The 21,044-nt window shown below is 48.1% G+C and overlaps 1 protein-coding gene across 2 annotated transcripts; it reads right to left on the reverse strand.

Annotated features, from left to right (window-relative positions):
• Positions 1–1,465: 1,465 nt before the first annotated feature.
• Positions 1,466–19,331, reverse strand: ndp (norrin cystine knot growth factor NDP). 2 transcript variants are annotated; one of them, XM_068572826.1, is made up of 4 exons: positions 19,257–19,331; positions 18,110–18,183; positions 6,206–6,695; positions 1,466–3,159 (listed from the first exon to the last, which is right to left on the reverse strand). In XM_068572826.1, the coding sequence occupies exons 3-4, from the start codon at positions 6,410–6,412 to the stop codon at positions 2,935–2,937; spliced, it is 432 nt and encodes a 143-aa protein (XP_068428927.1). In that variant the 5' UTR covers positions 6,413–6,695; positions 18,110–18,183; positions 19,257–19,331; the 3' UTR covers positions 1,466–2,934. The 2 variants fall into 2 exon arrangements, with proteins under 2 accessions (XP_068428927.1, XP_068428926.1); XM_068572825.1 differs by lacking the exons at positions 18,110–18,183; positions 19,257–19,331 and adding an exon at positions 17,373–17,503.
• Between the last annotated feature and the right edge of the window lie 1,713 nt (positions 19,332–21,044).

Below are 21,044 nucleotides of genomic sequence, written 5' to 3' on the forward strand. Positions count from 1 at the left end.
CCTCTTTAGTCTGAAAGCCTTCGTCCTCTGCGTGTCTCTCTACTGGGTTAGCATGAAGTTAGCATGAAGGACAGTTAGCATGAAGGACAGCCATTATCCTGCCATCCTGTCACATGGCCCCCAAATAATTACACCTCCTGCTGCATGGCACAAAAGGCCTCCACTCCACCAATGTGTGTGTGTGTGTGTGTGTGTGTGTGTGTGTGTGACAGAGAAAGTCAGATTCGTCTCCAGAGGTGGAAAGGGAAAGCGTTTTTTTTTATTGTGTTTTTATTAAATGTTTTCTTTCTTTATTGTCAGTCGTATACTCGGGGAGGTGGATGGAGACGTCCACAGAGGAGCATATTGTGCTGTTTTCACTTGGGGAGTGTGTGTGTGTGTGTGTGTGTGTCAGGGGGAGGGAGGGGGGTCCCAACACAACAACAACAAAGACATCTGTGCTGGGTTTTATACGCGGCATGTGAAAAGCCATAAAGAGCTCTCTGCACTCGCGGCTGAGTCACACGCTCAACATACGATGTGAGGAGGTTTCTTTTAACGGGTTTTACTTCATTGAGCCACACTGGGAGATCCAGTGGTTTTAATGGGTGAGATCCAGTTGTTTTAATGGGTTATTATACTGGGAAATCTAGTGGTTTTAATCCCTTTCAGGGTCCACAGCATCTGGTTCCATGTTTTGTTCCCCTTGGATTCTGGATTCATCATTTTTAAGAGATCTTATCTCCATTTTTCTTCAATTCTTTGCTTCTTTTGGAGCGACGGACTGGTTTTAAATGAGTCGGGCCACGCTTTAAAAAACTGCCACGTTCATTAGCTCGAAATCATAAGATCCCCCCCACACACCCTGCTGATCTACTTCATTTTTATAGCTTTATTTTCACATGCTCGGCTCCGGTGGAAAACCCTACGGACGGAGAAGAAACAACCCACAGCTGCACTTACCACATTTTAACTACTACTTCTAATCCCGAAGATTTTCATGAAATCAAACCCCCGCCGGCCCGTTCGCTGTATGTTCATTCTGCTGGAGGTGGAGCGCACACATGGCTTCACATGCACGAGCTGAGCACAGGAAATCATGCACGCTGTAAGGACTTAAAAAGATTCAGACTCGAGACTCAGAAACCAAAACACAGAAATAATGAACATGTTTGAAGAGGCCAGAACACAGCAGACAGTGAAAGCCGGTGGTCACTGATACCAGTTGCACTGATTGCAGTGAAATATCATGTTTTCAAACATGAATTTATATGGTTTGCATTCTCTTCCTGGAGTGTTTCAGTCTTTTACAGGTTCAGACATTCAGCAAATTACAGTTTCTGACACTTTTCTTTCATTTCACGTGTCACTTTTTTACTTTTCAGTTACAGTTTTTAATCAGAATTGAACTGAATTCAAGCAATTTGAATATATAATGTTTAATATATATATTTTAAATGCTGGATCCATGTGTGTTGTTTTTGAATGTGTCCACAACGTCCAAGGACCTTCTGGAAAATGTGAAATTGGCGTTCATTACCCCATAAAACCAGGAAGCTATTCCAGCGCTCGGTTCAACATTAAATATTCAGTAGCGGCTCAATTAAAAAAAAAAATAGAGGCATTCAGTCAAAGTTATTGCTTCCATAAAACAAAAAAAAATCCCATTATTTTGTGTTCAAATTAAAAACATACGCACGTTTTTATGCGGCGAGTTATTTTATGAGAGAAGAAACCAAAGTTGATACAACGTGACTGAGCCGTTCACTTTTTAACGCGGATAAGCTGACCGCAAGCGCTGATGGCGTGTTAGCCCGACACACACACACACACACACACACACACACACACACACACACACACACACACACACACACACAGAGAAATGAATCCCTTGTGAGTTTGAAGTTGTGTATTCATCCCCTGCTGGAGGCCTTTACAGACGTACACACACACAGCGACCGCAGCACAGTTTTTGACAAGATGCTAAACACGACTAACGATACATGACAGGCAAAAAAAGCGGCACTTTTTCTTTTGTCGTTGCGTAAATCCTGCAAGTTTTCAATAACGTTGACGGGGAGCATCGCGAAGAATTCAAATAGAATAAGATTACACCCCCCCCCCCCTAAAAAAATGAAACACTGAGAGCCTTGATGGTCCACTGACAGTCCTCACGACCACCCAGGCACGCTGGCCCGAGCCTTCATCCTCTCGCTCGTCTTTCATCCCCCCCTCCTCCTCCTCCTCCTCCTCCTCTTCCTCCGGGGCTCCTCTTACGCTCTCGTGACGTTCACCTGATGAGCTGCGCTGTCAGCATCGCTCATGCTCAAACACAGGCGTAATGAAAGTCAGCGTGAAAGAAAAGAAAAGTCACCGGGTGGATAAGCACGACGCAGGTGTCTCTCTGTGAGTCCTCTCTCTCTCTCTCGTCCTCCCTCCCTCGCCCCACGCTGCTTTTTTTTTTAACGAGGCGCGTTGTTTTGTTGTCGAAATGCACGGTGGAAGTTTATTTATTTCAATTTTTTGGACGGAGCTGGCTGGCGGGAAGCCGTGACAGATATGTGCAGATATGAGGTCCGTTGAGCCATGTGTGTTATGAATTACGGAGGCCTGTAATGAGTGCAGTGGGTCTCCTCGGAGGAGGAAGAGGAGGAGGAGGAGGAGGGTCTCCGAGGGGTTTGTGGTGTCTGGCGAAAGAAATGTGCTCCGGCATGGCGTGCACTGATTGAATGCACGTAATGTGAGCGGGTATAGAGTGTGTTCCCGGAAGGCCGCGGGTCAATTTTCTGTGTTTCGGTGGTACGATTGCTCCAAAACTATCGCCCCCGATCCAATAATCACACCCCAAATTCTCCGGACAGCTTTGAGAGTCAGGCCCGAGGCCAAAGAGGACCTTTGAGGAGTTCTTGGAGGGCGTGTGTGCGTGTGCGGGAGGACGCCGCTCCGCCGCGCTCAGCTGCACTCCTCGCAGTTGCAGGCGAGGATGTATCTGTACGTGGCCGTGATGCGGGTGCCGCCGGCGCAGCGCAGCCGCACCGCCTTCAGCTTGGAGGTGTGCGGCCGGCAGCAGGAGCACGTGCTCTTGAAGGGCTGCTTGAGCACCGAGCTGAAGGAGATGAGCGGGTCGGAGCGGGTGGTGTGGCTGCAGTGACCCTCGCAGCGCGCCAGCAGCACCATCTGGAACGCAGAGGAAGAAGAGGGAGGAGAAGAGGAGGTGGAAGAAGAAGAGGTGGAAGAAGAAGAGGTGGAGGTAGAAGTAGAAGAGGTGGAGGAGGTAGAAGAAGAGGTAGAAGAGGAGGTAGAAGAGGTAGAGGTAGAAGAAGAAGAGGTGGAAGAAGACGAGGCAGAGGTAGAAGTAGAAGAGGTGGAGGAGGTAGAAGAAGAGGTAGAAGAGGAGGTAGAAGATTTAGAGGTAGAAGAAGAAGAGGTAGAGGAAGAAAAGTAAGAGGGAGAAGAGGTAGAAGAGGTGGAGGTAGAAGAAGAAGAGGTAGAAGTAGAAGAGGTAGAAGATTTAGAGGTAGAAGAAGACGAGGTAGAATAAGTTAAAAAAAGAAGATAAAAGAAGAAGGTATTAGATAAAAGGAGAAAAAAGAAGGAGGAAAAGAAGAGGAAGAAGAAGAAAACACTTTAAACAGGGTTCATACACAAACATTGTGTGAAATCAGTGTGTAAACAGTAAAAAGTGATAAAATGTAGTATTTAAACTAACAATGAGGATTCAAAGCATACAGTAAACCTTAAATGAATGAGAGACAATAGTTTGATTAAAAGAATAAACATTTATATAGACGCCTGTATGGATGCCTGCTTATATTTTAAACCTCTTTCTTATTAAAGCATAATAATTATGCCAAACTCAGCGTGAATGAACGTCATGAACACATGAATATAACACATTTACAGGACTTTTACTACACTTTTGGGATTTTATTGGGATTTTTCCAGGCCTGGAAAGAACCATTTTGACATTTCCAGGTTTTCCGTGACCGTATGAACCCTGCTAAAGCGTTAAGAAAGCAGAGGGGGTGTCGACGACCGGGTGTTCGAGTCTCGTCTAGGGGCGAGCGGGCCTGTTCGTCTCCTCCAGCTTTGGCCCTGCACCTGCGAACCGGGAGCTCGGAGCTCAGGGTCACTGTAAAAACCACTGTATCAAGCTTTCCCCAAGCCAGATCACACACACACACACACACACACACACACACACAGCACTGATTAGCGTTGTGACCGCGCGACTGGCGTTCCTCTGTGGGTCACCACATTCCTGTCGCCTCCCTAAACAGACTCCTGTGTCATGTCCTTCTGTCAGCTGCTGCGTGTCGCCACCCGTGTACCCACTTTGACAAAAGCCTGTCTGGGGCCATGGCAGGGTGACACACACACACACACACACACTAACACACACATCAGAAGCGTTGTCGCCACTTTAAGACCACTTGTCTTTGTACTAGCTGAGGATCAGGCGGTCAAACGGCGGCGGTTCCTCCCCCGTGACGCCGCTCTGCTCCTGCTTTCATTCATGACCAGCTGGATGAAAGAATACCAATAAAAAAGATGATGGAGCGGTTATGTCGTCACATAAAGCTGCTTCCCCTGCAGCTTGTGTTGATGTGAGACATTCTGCTTTGTAGGAACCTGTTGATACAATATTTAGATTGTGGGTTAATTTAAGATTGAGAGTTGAACTCCACTTTATTTTGGGGATAAAGTTGTATTTTAATGTAATTTAGCTGAAACCATCGGAGTAATTATGCTACTTTCTACTTCTACTCCACTATTATTAAGAAGAAATATTGTCCTTTTTACCTCCAATGCATTAATTTGATGGTATGACCCACACAGTTATATTATTAAATCAAAATATAAATCTAATTATACCAAAAAGTCCTGACCGTGACCATCTGCAACATGACTTGATCAATAATTGTAACGCAATAGTATTATATAACATTCATTATTCTTAAATTAAGCACAATGAGTACTTCTACCGTTGGTATTTAAAGTTTATTTTGATGCTTATGTACTTTTACTGAAAAATGATATTGAATGCAGCGTTTTTCCTGTTTTTTTTGTATTTCACTTTTTATGTATTTATTTTTGTGGACATTGATCGCTGTTCTGAAACACATCTCGTCAATGAAATATTGTATGAGTTGAGATGAATTGTGTTGCTTTGAATCACTTATTCAGAGCAGAAAAATATACATAACCGTTGGCTATTTACACCTGTAGAAACCTACTGTCTGCACGGGCAGGAGATGAAAGCACACACACACACACACACACACACACACACACAGTCCACGTGCAGGTGGATTCAGCGTGCACTGGGCACAGCGAGGTGTAAAAGCAGCGGCTGCGTGTCCTGTAACAGAAAGCTCTGGCTCACGCTGTGAGTGAGTTCAGGCCTGACTTCCCTGCGAGCGCCGCTGTGGTTTGGCCACCTGCTCGCCGCACTCACAGTCAGAATATTAAAAAAAGACCAAAGACCTGGGCTGCTCGCGCTCGCTGAACAACTGCACGGCTGAAGCGCGGTGGAAATGTGACGGGCCACGTGACGCGAGTCGACGGGGTCATCGGTCGAGAGAGGAAGAAGAGGAAGAAGAAGAAGAAGAAGAAGAAGAAGAAGAAGAAAACGCCTCCGTGCCACAAGGCAACTTCTCTTTCTTCCTTTTCCATCGCTCTCCCTTCAGCGCCTGGCAGAGGGGAGACGTCCACTTTGGCTAAATCTGCGTCCCAGCTGAGGTGCAGAATATGTCTGCAGCGTGGCCCGTGTCCAGCACCACACACACACACACACACACACACACACACACACACACACGCTGAGAAACGTCTAAATGAAGGAGCGGTGGAGATAAAGTGAGAGGAAGAGACGGCTAAATGGAGGAGGCTTTTTGATGGGCAACAGGAGTAATGCTCGTAGGAAGAGAGAAATGTGTGTCAAATTAAGTTTTGCGTTGGAAAGGGTGGGGGGGGGGGTGGGGGGGAGGTCTTTTGGCCGGTGCTCTGCGGCTTTTCTTCATTGCTTTGGGAAACAAATTGTTCCGTAACAAATGAGTTCATTTGTCAGGTGACGACAGGCCCGGTTAACCTTAAACTACTCGCTACCAAAAAGAAAGCGAGCGGCTGTCGACAGCGCCTCCGGGGGGGGGGGGCGAGGGGTGTGTGTGTGTGTGTGTGTGTGTGTGTGTGTGGGGAGGGGGGGGGGGGTCTGGTCTCTCACCTTGGAGTTGCACTTGTAAATGGGGTGCGCGATGGTCTCCACGAAGTGGTGCCTCATGCAGCGCTCCGGGTCGGCGTCTCCCAGGTGCGGGTGTCCGTTGTCGCCGGCCTTGTTGCCGCTGGCGGACTGGACCACGCCCAGCAGGGGGCAGCACATCAGGACCAGCAGCAGGCCGGAGGGGGGGCCCGCCGGGACGAGAGGCTTCATGATGGGGACCGACCCCGAGGCTGTCGATCCTCAAGCGGCTCCTCAGCTCTCGCCTCCTTTTGTTTTGTCTTCTTCCCCTCTCTCCCTCTCTTTCTATCTCTCTCTTCTTGACAGTTCTTTCCGCCTCGCATCCAAGTAGTTTTTTTGGGTGGGGGGGGGGGGTCTCTCTCTTGGTTCCGCTAGTGCAGCGGAGGCTCGAGGTCAACGAGTTGGAGGGAGGAAGGTGGTGGCAGGGTCGCTCCGTCGGGCCGCTCCATCCCCCGCTGTCTGGATCCACCGCAGTCTGTGAGAGGGAGACAAACAGGAAGCACTGATAAAGAAACAATATATTGTGTGTCTGTGTGTGTGTGAGGGGGGGGGGGGGGCAGTATGTTTTGTCTATTTGTACATCCAAGGGAGTTACTTGAAGCGCTGTAGAAAAGATCACACGGCTCCCTGCAGTGGATGGAGCTGCCTCCGGACTCACAGATATTTTTGGCAGTTTTCAGGTGATTGACTGTTTGACGAGTTTGTGTGTGTGTGTGTGTGTGTGTGTGTGAAAGTCTTCGAACCTGGCTGCCTACTTTGTCTCCTTTATTCCACGGTCTCCCCTGCACACACCCACACACACACACACACACACACACACACGTGTAGAACATAAGTCCCGGTGCTTTTATTACGCAGGAGAAACTTAAGCCGTGCACAAACAGCCTGCAGCCCGGCCCTTTCCTCTCCCCAGGAATGACTTTTTCATTAAAACAAATCGCTCTCCCAACAAGCCCTCTCATGACTGCAGACCCTCTGCCAGTCCCGCAGCATATTTTCACATGTATTTATGTCGTTTTCCTTTTTCTTTCCTTCCCTCCCCCCTCTTCCTTTTTTTCTCCTCCAACTTCATAGTTTTATTGTGCTCCTGACAATAAGGTCCGTGTTAAGAGGGAGAGCTCGGTGCTTGCTAACAGGCAATGTGCTGGGAATTAATGAGAGGTGTGTGTGTGTGTGTGTGTGTGTGTATGGGGTCAAACTGTGAGAAAGGAAAGTAACGATTGCGGTTTAAAGTTCAGGATTTATGTCGTACCGTTCACCCGATATTCATATAAATATGTGATTTCACGTTGAGCGATCTGTAAACGCACATTCAGCAGTTTGCCGTTGGTAACCGGAGCGCTCGCGCTAGTCATTTGTGAAATTATTAATTACTCAAAGTTCTTCCCAAGGTCTTATTCAAATTGATTACCACTTGGCCGTTAAGTAGCCACAAGGAAACTATGAAGGTTACGCTCCAACTCTGTTGCGCCAATAAAACTGGAGGATTATATTTCCGTGATGTGTAAACATCTGCGGCGATGTCCAACTCCAGCGCGGCTTCCAAATATCACAATTTGAAGGTGGAAAGCTGCTATAAGTTATCGGCCGACACTTCGTCAACGTAGGTATTATTTTGTTTTCTTAAGAAGCGCATCCAAGGAGAAATGTGCTTTTCAGAGTGAGTGTTCGCGCAGCAGGAAATATCACATCGTGCTCGAAACCCATCTGACCTTTTTTTTGGAGGAGAGGGGGGGGGGGGGGGGTCGACATTATCAACAGCATTAAATTATATATCTGGGTCAGACGCGGCGATCACATGAAGAATAATCCTCACTAGTTTTATTCAGTGAACGCACGAGGCCGGGTTAGGAAGATGTGTCTTCAGGTGTCTTGTGAGGTTATAAGTGAGAGGGTGCATGTGAACGAGCACGTGAGCGTCAGCACACTCCTGAGCGGGACTGTTTGGCTCAGCGAGAGCAGAGGAAATGAGCGAAAAACTGCATTCTATCAAAGCTCTCCCTCTTTAAACTGAAAATCACAGAACGCATCAAGTTCACCCCAAACCTTTACATCCCCCCCGCCCGCCCTCCTCTTCCTCCCTCCCTCCGTCACCCTCCGCCTCCAATTCCAGCCCCAATGTTTTCCTTTCTAAGGGGAATCATTTAACCTTAACAGTCCTCCTGAGAGAAGGTATCATTTGGCCTGTTAAAATAAATACTCCCCGAGATGTTTTGTTGGCCCGTTGAACATGTGCTGCAGGCGGCCCGGCCTTCCTCCCACAGCCAGCACCCATCAGCACGCTACAGCGGCAGGGACTGTTATCCCCATCATCCCTGCTGCTGCTGCTGCTGCTGCTGCTGCTGCTGCTGCTGCTGCTATCAGTATGTGCATCTCCTCTGCTGCTGTTATCAGTATCGTGAGGACAATTGGATGTCTTTTTTTTCTTTTTTTTTACAAAGTTCAGCTCCAGCTCTTTGAAGCTGCACGACATGGAGGCACGGCAAGAGGAGCTCCTTCCACGCTACTAATGAAGCTTGTAAAGCTAATCCAAAAAAGACCAAATGAAGGACTTGCATGCTTCTTCTTTTTTTTAACATTAAGGCGCTCATCTAGAGAAGTCTAGAGGCATCTTGGTTGTTCTTTTTCTTTCACTCCGAGAAAAAGATGAATCCAAAGCAGCGTTGTGTCCGGGTTAGAAGGTGGTGATGTATTTTATATACATGCATCAGGTCGTCCAACGTGCTGCCTTTGTTTAGTTTAGTTTATTAAGGATCCCCATTAGTCTACAGCGTAGTGGAGACTATTCTTCCTGGGGTCCAGGCAAAAAATTCAATGGACTTCATAGTGTTTCAGGAGAAGGAAAACAGTGTAATGTTTTGTTAGAAAAGCTTGTAAATCAATGCAGTACATATCCAGTTTTGTCAGAAATGTCACACGAACATGCTTTTTGGGGCACTAAAACATAATGGGAGATTTTTTTCACATGTCCGCAAACAGTACTACTGAATACTACCTCGGCATCAATATCCCACAATGCATAGTGGTAGTGATGACAATGGACAGTTCTGTGTCGTGAACATGGTCAACGTAGGTATAAGTAGACAATCCTTTTGTTCTTTTTAAGCCCCACAAGCCCCGAATGAGCAGACCCCACTTGGAATCCTTACCCTCTCTTGACATATTTAAAAATACTTTAACTACTAAACTAGAGATGCTATAAGTACTACTTTGAATTGTGTTTTTACAGAATAAGGTCCTTACTTTGCTTGGATTCTTTCGGACTGTATGTTTTGAGTGGGTGTTGGTGTGCTTTTCATTGTGATCCGTTTGTACTTTTGTATTTTTAGTTTTCATTGTGATGTTATCTGTCCCCATTTGTACCTGTACATGGATTTATTTATAGACTTTACTGCCAATCTAAACCAGGACTGGACCAAAATAGATATGATAGCTCAATTGTCATCTTTCTGCTTCAATAAAGAACCACTAAAATATATATTTCTTCAGGAGACACAGTTAGAGTCTCGCTCATGAACACAGTGGCTACACCTCTAAATGCTAATGGTGGTGACCCAAACAGAGCTAAAAGGAGAGTGAGTATTGGGCCTAAATACCCAGGTGCTCAGAGACAAGACTACAAATGAATGCCAACGTTGCCGCATGTCGGGTGGCTATGCTAAATTAGCATTTAGCAGCTAATGACACACATATATTTCCTCAATGAGTTGGTGGTGACCCAAACAGAGCTAAACGGAGAGTAAATAGTGGATCTACGTACCCGGGTGCTCAGAGACAAGACTACAAACGAATGCCAACGTCGCTGCATGTCGGGTGTCGGATGCGTAAACACACTGGAATTTAACTTTCCGGTGCAAATCGCCTCTCGACTCTTGCACGTGCAGTGCTTTTAGGAATTGTGGCGCTCGGCAGGCCGGTCGCCCAGATGTTAATCCGGCTCTGCCGGGAAGGGTTCAGACGATACGTGTGATTGTAGGATCCTCTGAACTCTAAAAAGCCGAGGAGGGCTTCGTAAAGTGAAAACATGTTAAATCAATTTCAGATCAAACGCGAGAATAAAACGGGCTCACGGGGAAAAGCATCCTCAGCATTTCCTCGTGAATCACGAGTCGCCCGCTAGGACATGTGTTTTTGTTAAGCGGACAACAGGTCCTGGCCCGACTGTGAAGGAAAGCAAACAAACAATAGTGACAGGAGTGATCCCAGAGTAAACACCGGGACAAGCCAAATAAACGCTACTTTACCGTAAATGTTGTCATTGTGGTCAACGGCCAGCGCTGTGCTCTCTGATTACAGGAGAGAGCCAAACATTCCCCACTATGTTATCTTTTTATGTACGGCAAAGTGATTATTTTCTCCGCTGTCGTTACACTGCGATGCCCCCCCCCCCCCCCCCCCCCCATCACTACAAGGTGACTACACGTCATCATTACTGTCTCTTCTGGAGACTCGCCGCTTGAGCTTTGAAAGCCGGTGATGTCAATCCATGGCTATGAATGGCAGCTGGCTCAAATAATGGGGGGGGGGGCTTTCGGGATTAAAAGACGGAGACGCTATCTGTGCGAGTGAGCTCATTACCGCTCTTTGCGAGCGCTGACTCGTGCGTTCGTGATGCCTGGAAGGCCTCCCGAGCTGGAGGAGGAGGGAAGCGAAGGTCAGAGCGGGGCAGGGTGAAGGCGGCCGGTGGGGCCTCCTCCTCTCCAACAGCTCACCCACACCGGCCCTGGACTCAGATTTATAGAACCCTGGGTGTTCACAAACAGCAGCTGGATCCACCTCCGCCCCCCCCCTCCATCTCATCCGAGTAAAATGGCAAAAAACCTGAATCGTCAGGCTCCGTCTCTTTCCTGGACCTGTCGTTTGGAATCGACCGCATCGTCCACTCAAACCAAGGTTGTCTTTCTGATAGAAATACGAAAAGCAAATCCCCTTTGAGCTCCACTTAGAGGTGCAGCCCGCCTCCTCTACTGGTGTACACACACCAGCCAGCTCGGCTCCTGCGAGCTAAACACTCAACAGAGTCACGACTGTTTGCTGTCCTGGCTCCTCGATGGTGGAACGAGCTCCTCGTTGACATCAGGACAGCAGAAAGTCTCTACATCTTCCATCGCAAACTAAAAACACATCTTCTTCCACTACACTGAATAAGGAATGTAGCACCTAAGTAGCACTTCACTTACTGATAGTACTTTGTAGTTTAACTTTCTTTAAGAAACCATACTTTCTTGATTCTTGTTGTTCTGCGTTTGTACTCACGGTTGAATGCACTTATTATAAGTCAGCTGAATTAAATGTCATGTTTCTGCATCCATCCCTTCCTCCCCAGTAAATGGACTCGTATTGCGCTTTTCTAGTCTTCCGACCACTCAATGCACTTTAACACTACATGACATCATTCACCCATTCACACACTGATGGGAGGAGCCACCATGCAAGGTGCCACATCTGTATCAGAAACCATTCATACTCCGTAGGCGCAGCCACGGGAGCAATTTAGGGTTAAGTGTCTTGCTCAAGGACACATCGACATGGGCTAGCGACTCCGGGGATCGAACCGCCGATCCTCTGATTGAAAGACAATCCCTGCTCACCACTGAGCCACAGTCTGTTGCAAACCACCGGTCTGATGTGTATGTTTGGGAGCGTTGGATTGAAACGTCACGTTGGGGCTTCGCTGTTTTCATAATAAATAGCTGCTCCGTTGGCAGCGTTGCGCCGTCTGAATTACCCATGAAGTTTCAGCTCAATCAAAGTAAATAACTTTGCTCGATGTTATAGAAAAGCTGGTGCGAGGCCAAGGCTCCTCTACCAGTAAGAGCTCCACGGAGGAAAGTCAAATGATCCGTCTGACAAGGCGAGGAACTCATCTCTATTAAAACGCATTCGGGGATCCGATGCGGTCCGGGACGAGGAAACCCAGTGAGGTCATGGTTATAACTTTAGGCCCAGGTTCTGTCACCCCGCCGTCAGAGACGGCGGCCCCATGTTCGGAGCTCGGTGGCGTGGAAACAGTGGCTGCACTGTTGCTGCTTTAAGTGGGGAAAGAGAGATATTCTGGTCCACCGAGACAGGAAAAGAGAGCGGGGGCCCGAGGAGTGCCGAGACATCCAGAAAATTAGCAATCACAACCTTCCCATGATTGTAGTGCATCCAGCCAAACTGGTGCCTTTATTATCAGAGGGGAGGGATAAGGCGGGAGGGGACTGGAGGCTGTGATTTTGGTGCAGAAACGCAATAAAAGACCAAGAACATGGAGCAATAGAAGTTTGATTCTACGAGGGCTGCAAGTAAAAATATACATTTTATCAACGTTAATTATCCACTGTTGCACGGCGCATGAGTTCTTCCCTTCAGACAGATTCTCATTTCACATTCTCAGCAGCTAAGGACCAAGTGGAAGATGCTAAATAAAGAGCCTTGTTCTTGCAGTTAGTATTAAAAGCATCAGTTGATACTGAAGACTGTAAGCTAAGCTAGTTGCGTTACATTTTTTTGCTCTTTTTGCATTCTTTTTCTCGGTAAGGTGAAACAAAAAGAAAAGACGTAGGTAAACTCTTTGATTTGCAGAGCATGGTGCACGCTGGTCTGCATGTAGACAAACCGAGAGCTCGACGAGCACATAACTTAAATAATTAGGCCCGACGACCCAAAAAAACAGAATTCCTGGTCCTTGAAAACTAATTAGAGAGCCGACGCTGGAGGCCCACGGGCGGACGATTAAACAGCATGCATTATATGTAACTACACACATATTACGTCATTAGACATATCATATATTAAAAGACATATCGTATGTCATGCGGCAAATCAAATTGAGTAAATTCCACTTGTTTTTTGCAGGTACGGCTTTGGCAGCGTCGCCATGGGGCAGATCGCTTAAGAAGGGCCCAGTATGTGCAAAAAAACATCCAGTCTGGGTTGAGGATATCTGGGGAGACGAACCGCACAACCACAATGCGATCCCTCCTTTACGTCCCACAATCCTCTCTGCTTTGGAGCTTTAGGACTTTGGGAGTTATGAGATGGGGATTCCTAGCTTAAGGAGGGCAGATATTGTGATGTGTCTCTTTGAGGCGACGGTGGGAAAGATGCCTCCCAGACGCACACACACACACACACACACACATACACACACACACACACACACACACACACACACACACACACACACACACACACACACACACACACACACACACACACACACGCAGACACACAGACAGACAGACCACCACTATGTTACTTAATAATTCTACAACAGCTCAGAGGGAAATATTGTATTTTGTTCCACGACAATTATTGGAAATCTATAATGATTTATTCCTTTACAGATTAATATTTGACGCAGTTATATAAATATAATATGACATATAATCTGAAGAGGGCCATTCTAGTGCATAATATATGTATAGTATTTTGATTTTCTTTTGTATTTTCATCAAAATAAAATGTTGACTGCTCGAATATTTCAAGATTCAAGATATTTTTATCGTCATATACACAAACAGTTAATCTGTACAATGAAAATCTTATTTTGCTGCGTCCTCATAACACATAGAATTACAATAAACTTAAGGTAAAAAATAAATTTAAAAAAGGAGGTACAAACAGTATTGCACAAAATTAAGGCACAACAAATTATTATTAAATTGTTATCATTATTATTATTGCTTCATTTACTTAAAGAAATAATCTCAATACTTCTTCCACCGCTGGGACAAGTGGAATCTCAGAAAGACGTTTACAAAAGAGTGAAAGTTAAATAAATAATAAGTTGATCCGTCAATATGTATGTCCGGATCCATTGATTTGTTCAATATTTTAAAAAGGATTCTTTCTTAAATTAAATATCTTTGGATTTTTGAACTGTTTGGAGACTTCTGGACATTGATGATCTTTCAGTTCTAATAATGGAAATAACACACCGAAGCTCATGCCCAAAAGATCGGAGGTAGATAAAAGTCATAATGAGGGCTTTTGTTGGAAAGTGAAACAGTGACATCATCTCAGGATCTGTTATGAGAAGTGACACCACGACGCCTCCCACCTGTTCAGCCATATGTTGTGCAGAACTGAATCTCTCAAACTGCGTCGCCACGTTTTGTTCTGAGCAGTGGGGCGCATGTATAAATACCCCCTCGCCCACCTCACAGCTCCCAGACATGTACACGTATGCAGAGACGCAGGACACGGCGGCCTGCGCGCGCGCGCGCGCGTGTGTGTGTGTGTGTGTGTGTTTTCCGATGGTGCTGCCGCTCTGGGATTGCTGGGATGCTGCTGGTGTGTGTGTGTGTGTGTGTGTGTGTGTGTGTGTGAGGGCAGAGGAGCCAGATCTTCAGAGGGATCCTCCGCTCTGTGACCCGGGCCAGCCGGCAGCTGAGTACACAGTTGTTGTCCAGAGACGGGTCTGTCTGCGGTAGCGGCGGACCCCTCCAGAAAACAGGTGCATCAAAGGACACCAGAGGAGGAAGAGGGGGGGGGGGGGAATTAGGGAGAAATGACAGGTATAGAAGAGGGGGGGTATAATGTTTTGAGCCGTCATGAATACCTTTCTCTATCTCCTCCCCTCCCTCTCTTCATCTTTCTAACTACATCATCGCACTCGGTTCTGATTTGCTCCAGCGCTCCGCCGCGGCTCCCCTCCTCCTCAACCTCACCACCCTCCATTGTTTCACCAGCTTTTAATAAACTAAAGGGCAGATTCCTGACTGGAGAGTGTGTGTGTGTGTGTGTTTGTGTGTGTGTGTGTGTGTGTGGGGGTGGGTGGGAGTGGGGGCGCAGACCCACAGACCTGTCCTCCAGCCACACACACACACACACACACACACACACACACACACACACAGTTTGGCATGCAGAGTGCCAATCTCTTTGCCTGTCTACTGACGCCAGCTCCTGAAACGCACACACAAACTTACCCTTTCCTCTCTCTGACACACACACACACACACTCTCTCTCTCTCACACACTTACCCTCCCCACGCGCCATCCTCCTAAAAGCTAAGCTCCCCACTAAATATATCCCCCTCAGTAAAGATAAGACAAACAGTGTGGATTTGAGAGCGGTGTTCAGCCAATGACAGGCGGCCGCGTGAGCCGCGGCTAAGCTCGTGTTAGCTTTACGATTTGGGCTTCTCAGAAGAAAGAGAGGACATATATGTGCATGAATATTCTCGGATTTCTCTTTCTTTCTGACGAATGTTCAGTGTGTGTTACATCCTCTCCCCCCACGCCCATCTTTGCTGGGTCACACACATGCACTTCAAATCCTAAACCTGCCTCCTCTGTTTTCTCCATCCTCGTCTTGCAGGCGAAAACCTTTTTCCCGAAACTAGATCAATCCTCCAATTCGACCGCGAGCCTTGAGGCGCCCTCGGGAAGAAAAAAAAGCGAACGAAAAGGAGTCGTGGGCGTGTGTTTGTTTCATGGCGGTGGACCCCGGGTTCCCGCGGGCAGCCGAGATCCGTCACGCGTTCGTCTGGCGCGGCGGCGTTGAGGATCTTCACCGACGGCCTGCGGTTCGTGAGGAGCATCCATTTGTCAGAAGCGCATTCCTGCGGCGGTGAGACATCGCGAACTGCCTATCGAAAGCTTCAACACCGTCCAAATAAACACACTCACAATGGGCCCCTGTGTGTGTGTGTGTGTGTGTGTGTGTGTGTGTGTGTGTGTGTGTGTGTGCGTGTGTGTGTTTGCGTGTGTGAGAATATGAAACACGAGAGCACAGACACAAAACCAGCCACGCACTGCTCTGCCAGAGCATTGCTGTCTATCTGCACCTGGCTGAATGTGCGAACGCTTCAAACACACCTCCTACTCCTCTTCCTCACCTTCCTTCCTCTCTCTCTCTCTCTCTCTCTCTCTCTCTCTCTTTCTTTCTGAAGGGATCAAAAGGTGATTTTTTTGGGTTCGAGCGGAGGACGTGCAGACTCAGTCGGCGCACGCAAAAAACTATTTTTCTCGCCCCGCAAACTGTTTCTCATCTGGTGTCGGTGGAAGTGGAGCGGGGTGTCTGGAGGTGATGTTTGCATCGCAGTCTCTCTCTCTCTCTCTCTTTTTTTCTTCCTCCTATTGTGTCAGACTCTCTGTCACTCTCACCTCTCTCTCTGCTCTTTCCTCCCCCTCTCACACATCTCAGTTTCATTCTGTTTCTCCTATTTATTGTGTCCTTCTCTGGCACTGCCTGTCCTCCGAAGGGTTCCCCGTGTTCCTGTCTCTTTCTCAGATGTTTTTTTTGTTCCCCTCCCACTTGGACATCCTTCTCCCCCCCCCCCCCCCCCACCCCCCTCTCATTATCCCCCACTTTTTCGTAGACACTTCGTTTTTCATTTAAACACCTTCTCTGCCTCTCTCTTTCCCACGCACACGCCTCTCCTTCACGGGGAGATGGAAGTGGTAGCTCGTCTCCTCCTCCTCCTCCTCCTCTTCCTCCTCCGACCTACCACAGAGCCTATTATATCTGTCATCATCTCCTTCTCGCATAAGCCAGCAGCCTCGGGGTCCAACGGACCAGGCCAAGTCAATCATACACTCACGGACATAAACGCACGCACCTGTAAAACACATACAGCCATACGTATCCAAAGTCATTCACACCGCTATTAACCTCGTGCTCCGGCACACACACACACACACACACACACACACACACACACACACACTGCCTCCAAGCTCAGCGAGCTCCGCTATATCCTTCCAGCATCGCTGTCACTGCCTGATTAGCGAATCCACCGGCGCCAACACAAACATGTTTCCTCCTATTACACATCATGTCACGCTGTTTCCTAATCACAACCACTTGCAGTTTTCTGGACACGCGCGGGAGCGTCCCCTGAAAAGCTGCAATAAAAGAGGAATGTGCACCTGAGCTTTCGGGGCATGTGAAGCGGGAGGTGGGCGGGGGGGGAAGTGAGCAGAAGTTAGACTCGAACTCCCACTGTATCGCGCGTGTGATAACGCATAAATGTAAAAGAGAACGGACATGCAACACATTGCTTCCCCTCCCAGCCCGAAGGTAGTTCACGCTGACTTCTTCTACGGCCTGTCAAGGAGTAGCGAGGGAATGTCATAAATCCTCAGCAAATTGGGCTTTAAAAACAGTAAGACGGGATCCTCCTGTAGCCGTTGATCCTGCCGTGGCCGGTGGTCTTACCTTCAAGCGCCCGGCAGCAGACCGACAGCAGACGTATCCAGAGGGAGGCTGAGATCCTGCACGCAACACTGGATTTGTTGTTCAACTATTGTTTCCCAGCCAGCTCCTCTCTCCTCCTGTTTCTACCTCTCTCTCTCTCTCACACACAGATTGTCTGAGCGCTATTCTCTCCTCCCTCTGTCTCTCTCACCTCCTCTCTCTCTCTCTCTCTCTCTCCCTCTCTCTCTCTCTCGTCCCCCAGCCGCACTCTCTCGCTTTCTCCTCAACAAGCAAATCACCAGAAAGAGGGAGCAGCCTGGATGCTCTGCCTGTGAGGGACGGTCGTCACATGTGGATCGTGACACAGCAATCGTATATCATACGCCCTTTCTCGCTCTCTGTCTCTTTCTCTCGCGCTCTCTCCCTCACACACACACACACACACACACACACACACACACCAGCTGACGTACCGACACGCTCCACAGCGGCAAATGGGAATTCCAGCCCTGGACGGCTCTGCTGGTCCCATCAGGAGAGAGCTGACCAAAAGCTGCAGCCCGTTTTTTACGAGGTCAGGGTTATAAAACTGTTAGCGGATTTGGTTTATTTAAAAACAACTGGCCCCCGTGGCCTTCCTCTTCACGCGCTTTCTCCAACCATGACATGAGGGCTGGGGGGGTGGGAGGGTGCATGCAGGTGTGGTGGGTGAAGGGGGGGAGGGAAAGTGAGGAAAAAAGAGGAGTTAAATAACTCACCTCAGCAACTGCCTCCTGATGGGAGCATCTGCGCGCCTGAAGGAGCTTTAACGCAGTCGAGGCCGTGACGCCACCTGCATGTTACAGTTATTTACACGTTAAATACATCATCATAGGAAAAGCGCACGGCATGCAGCATGTTCAACGTCACTCGTCGTGAAAGGTAATTTCTCAACTAACGCCACTCACTTTTTTTTTTTTTTAAACATACAGGACCCGGCAGGTCAACTGATAGTACACCACTCACTCGGCGGATATTTCATTTTGGACTATTTGTCTTCATCTGTAAACAATTATACGCTCGGTGCTCCGCCTGTAGCGGTGGAAACAACAGCGCCGAGAGCCCCAAACTGCGGCGGGCCTCGTCCATCTTCCTCACGTGGCTCGGCGTGCGGACAGACACCCTGAAGATAGAGAGGCGACTTCACCGCGATGAATGGAAAGCTAATAACGCGGAAGGCATCGCCCCGTTCGCCCCGAGCGCCGCGTTTCTCCGAGGCGGCGCTGCCAAATTATTGCAATGCATTACGTCAGCACGCTTCCCTTTCTCTCTCAGCATTTCTGGAATCTTAACGGGTTTGGCGGGTTTATTCTGAACCGTTTCAGTTACCGAAAAGGAGCTGAGTGCGATCGAAAAGCGACACTGGCGGCGAAGGTGTAATCCAGAGGGGGAGAGCGAACGAATAAGTCACATCGTCTGGTGCCCGACCACGGATTCTTTCAACATGCCTCACACAGACGAGAATGTATTTTCTTACACGGGGGAAAACTCACGTATCTCGATAGCCCGATTAAATTAGAAAAGGGCGGTCAGATTGTGTGGGTAGAACAATGAGCGCCGTGCCAAAAAAAAAGGTGAAAAAGATCAACACGAGCTGTGTGAGGCTGACTGCATATGTTCAGACACTCATTGTATCGAAAACACACACACACACACACACACACACACACACACGTCCTGGTATGCAGAGTCAAAACTCTCGGGGGAAATAAGGGGAGCAAGCACCACACTAAGTAGGGCTTAGTGGGTCAAAAGTTTAAGAAGCACAATTACCTGAAAGACCTGGGATGACCCCCAAATTTCTCACCTTCTGTTCCCTCTCACACACAGACACACACATGCGCACACAAACACACACACACACACCTTCGACAGCGGCGATTTACAGCCGGCAGCAGCAGCAGCAGGAGGAGGAGGAGCGGTTGAACACATACTGTATATACGCCACCAACAGGCTCCTAAAGAGAAGAGAGAGCGAGAGCACACAGTTTGTATTTTTGAAGACCCTCTCAGGCGCTGGAAATGATCACCACTGCGAACAGTGTCAAATTAAACGGCCATTACTCACCTGGACAGAATCTGACCGCCCCTCCTTGGCTTACTCAGCTTGTGTCCACAAGAAGGGTGGTGACAGGGAGTAAATGGCCTCAGATAATGTATCATAATATCACATTAAGGAAATGGTCAGCGTGGCCAAATGTGAATCCCATATGCGGGAGGAGGAGGAGGAGGAGGGTGGGAAGGAAGGCAGAGAGTGGGGGGGAAGAGGAGAAAAAGCCAGGAGACAGAAGATATATTGAGCGAAAGGAGGGGATTCACTCAGCTCCCTGACAACTTGTAAAGGCGCTTTCACTTTCCGCAGCGAACGTGGGTAAATGGACCGCAATAAAATGCAAAGTACGGGGCGTCTCTGTATGCGTCTGCTGCTGAAAGGTTTAGTCAGATTATGATACTTCCTTTACTTCCTCTATCCCAAATTTCAACCTGGATACAAGTCTGGTTAGCATTTCAGAGCCAGAGTGTCCATTCACACGAGGGGTCAGGCCAAAGGTCGGGTTGCACCCTCGTTTCATCGGCCTGTAAAGGGCGCCATGTGGCAGTTGTCCCCCGTCTTGGTCGAGTCACACCTTGGCTGGAGGGCGGTCGAAAGATAATGTGCGCCGGCAACGGAGATGTGACTGGACCTGACGTGAGAAGAGTCATCAACTCATCAGGAGCGGGATTATCGAGGGCGGGGTCAAAGCACCGCGTTGAGTTGCACTGCAGTTCAACGGCAGCCACGATCAGCTTGAGATTTTCCTGTTTGTTGGAGAAATTGGGCTGACCCAATGGTGGTAGCTCGGGAGAGTTAAAAGTTAAATATCGCTCTGTTCTTTCCTTCAGTGGAGGAAAAGCCTCAAATTTGAGCCGGGTTCGTATGAGCTGTGAGGGGTACAAAGCAGCGGACTGACCGATGGAGCACCGGACATATTCCGTCTTCATTTGGATGATTGATCACTAGATTTATTTTAAGCAACATTATTAAAAAAAAAGGGGGGGCTATAATTTTGGGAGATTTATGTGAACCGGTTTCCAAAAATGGTCTCCGCCGGGAACCAAAAACCTCCCCCCACTCCCAAAAAAAAGTCCCATAGTTGTAATTTACAACCGGTGTAGAATAACTTTCTCTTTTCTTGACCAGGTAAAGTATTGTCACAGCAGCTGCCAAAGACAACGGATGTTTGATGAGTGTACCAGGTCCGGTTCTGGAGTCGAGGGGGGAGGGAAACACAGTTCGCCAGTACAAGGGCTCAGAATCACAGGATAATGTCTCGTGCAGGATAAAAAAAAACAACCCCGGCATCAAAATCAAAGAGAGACGGAGTTTGTCGAGACGGCGCTGAGGACACAGTGCAGACCACAGTGTAGCTGATGATCTTAACACTCATTTACACACACACACACACACACACACTCATGATATTGCATGTGGAATGAGATCAGCAGCCACGGACAGGGGAGAGAGAAAGGGATGAAAGAGAGAGAGTGAAAAAAAAATTCAGAGACGGAGATAAAGGGAGATATGGAATAATGAGAGAGCGGCTAAGTGGTTCCCCATGTGCACCTGGGGCAGTGGCTGACCCTGTAAAGTGGGGTCTAAGCCTTAGCCCCTGT

This window comes from Clinocottus analis, unplaced genomic scaffold (genome assembly GCF_023055335.1).
Source record: "Clinocottus analis isolate CAN_PGR_092001 unplaced genomic scaffold, fCliAna1.0.p SCAF_12, whole genome shotgun sequence".
Lineage (NCBI taxonomy): Eukaryota > Metazoa > Chordata > Actinopteri > Perciformes > Cottidae > Clinocottus > Clinocottus analis.

Excerpts from the sequence above, each read along its gene's own strand:
- ndp (XM_068572826.1), bottom strand. The coding sequence starts at position 6,412 with ATGAAGCCTCTCGTCCCGGCGGGCCCCCCCTCCGGCCTGCTGCTGGTC. Across the intron at positions 3,160-6,205 it reads TTTACAAGTGCAACTCCAAG|ATGGTGCTGCTGGCGCGCTG; the intron begins GTGAGAGACCAG and ends TCTGCGTTCCAG.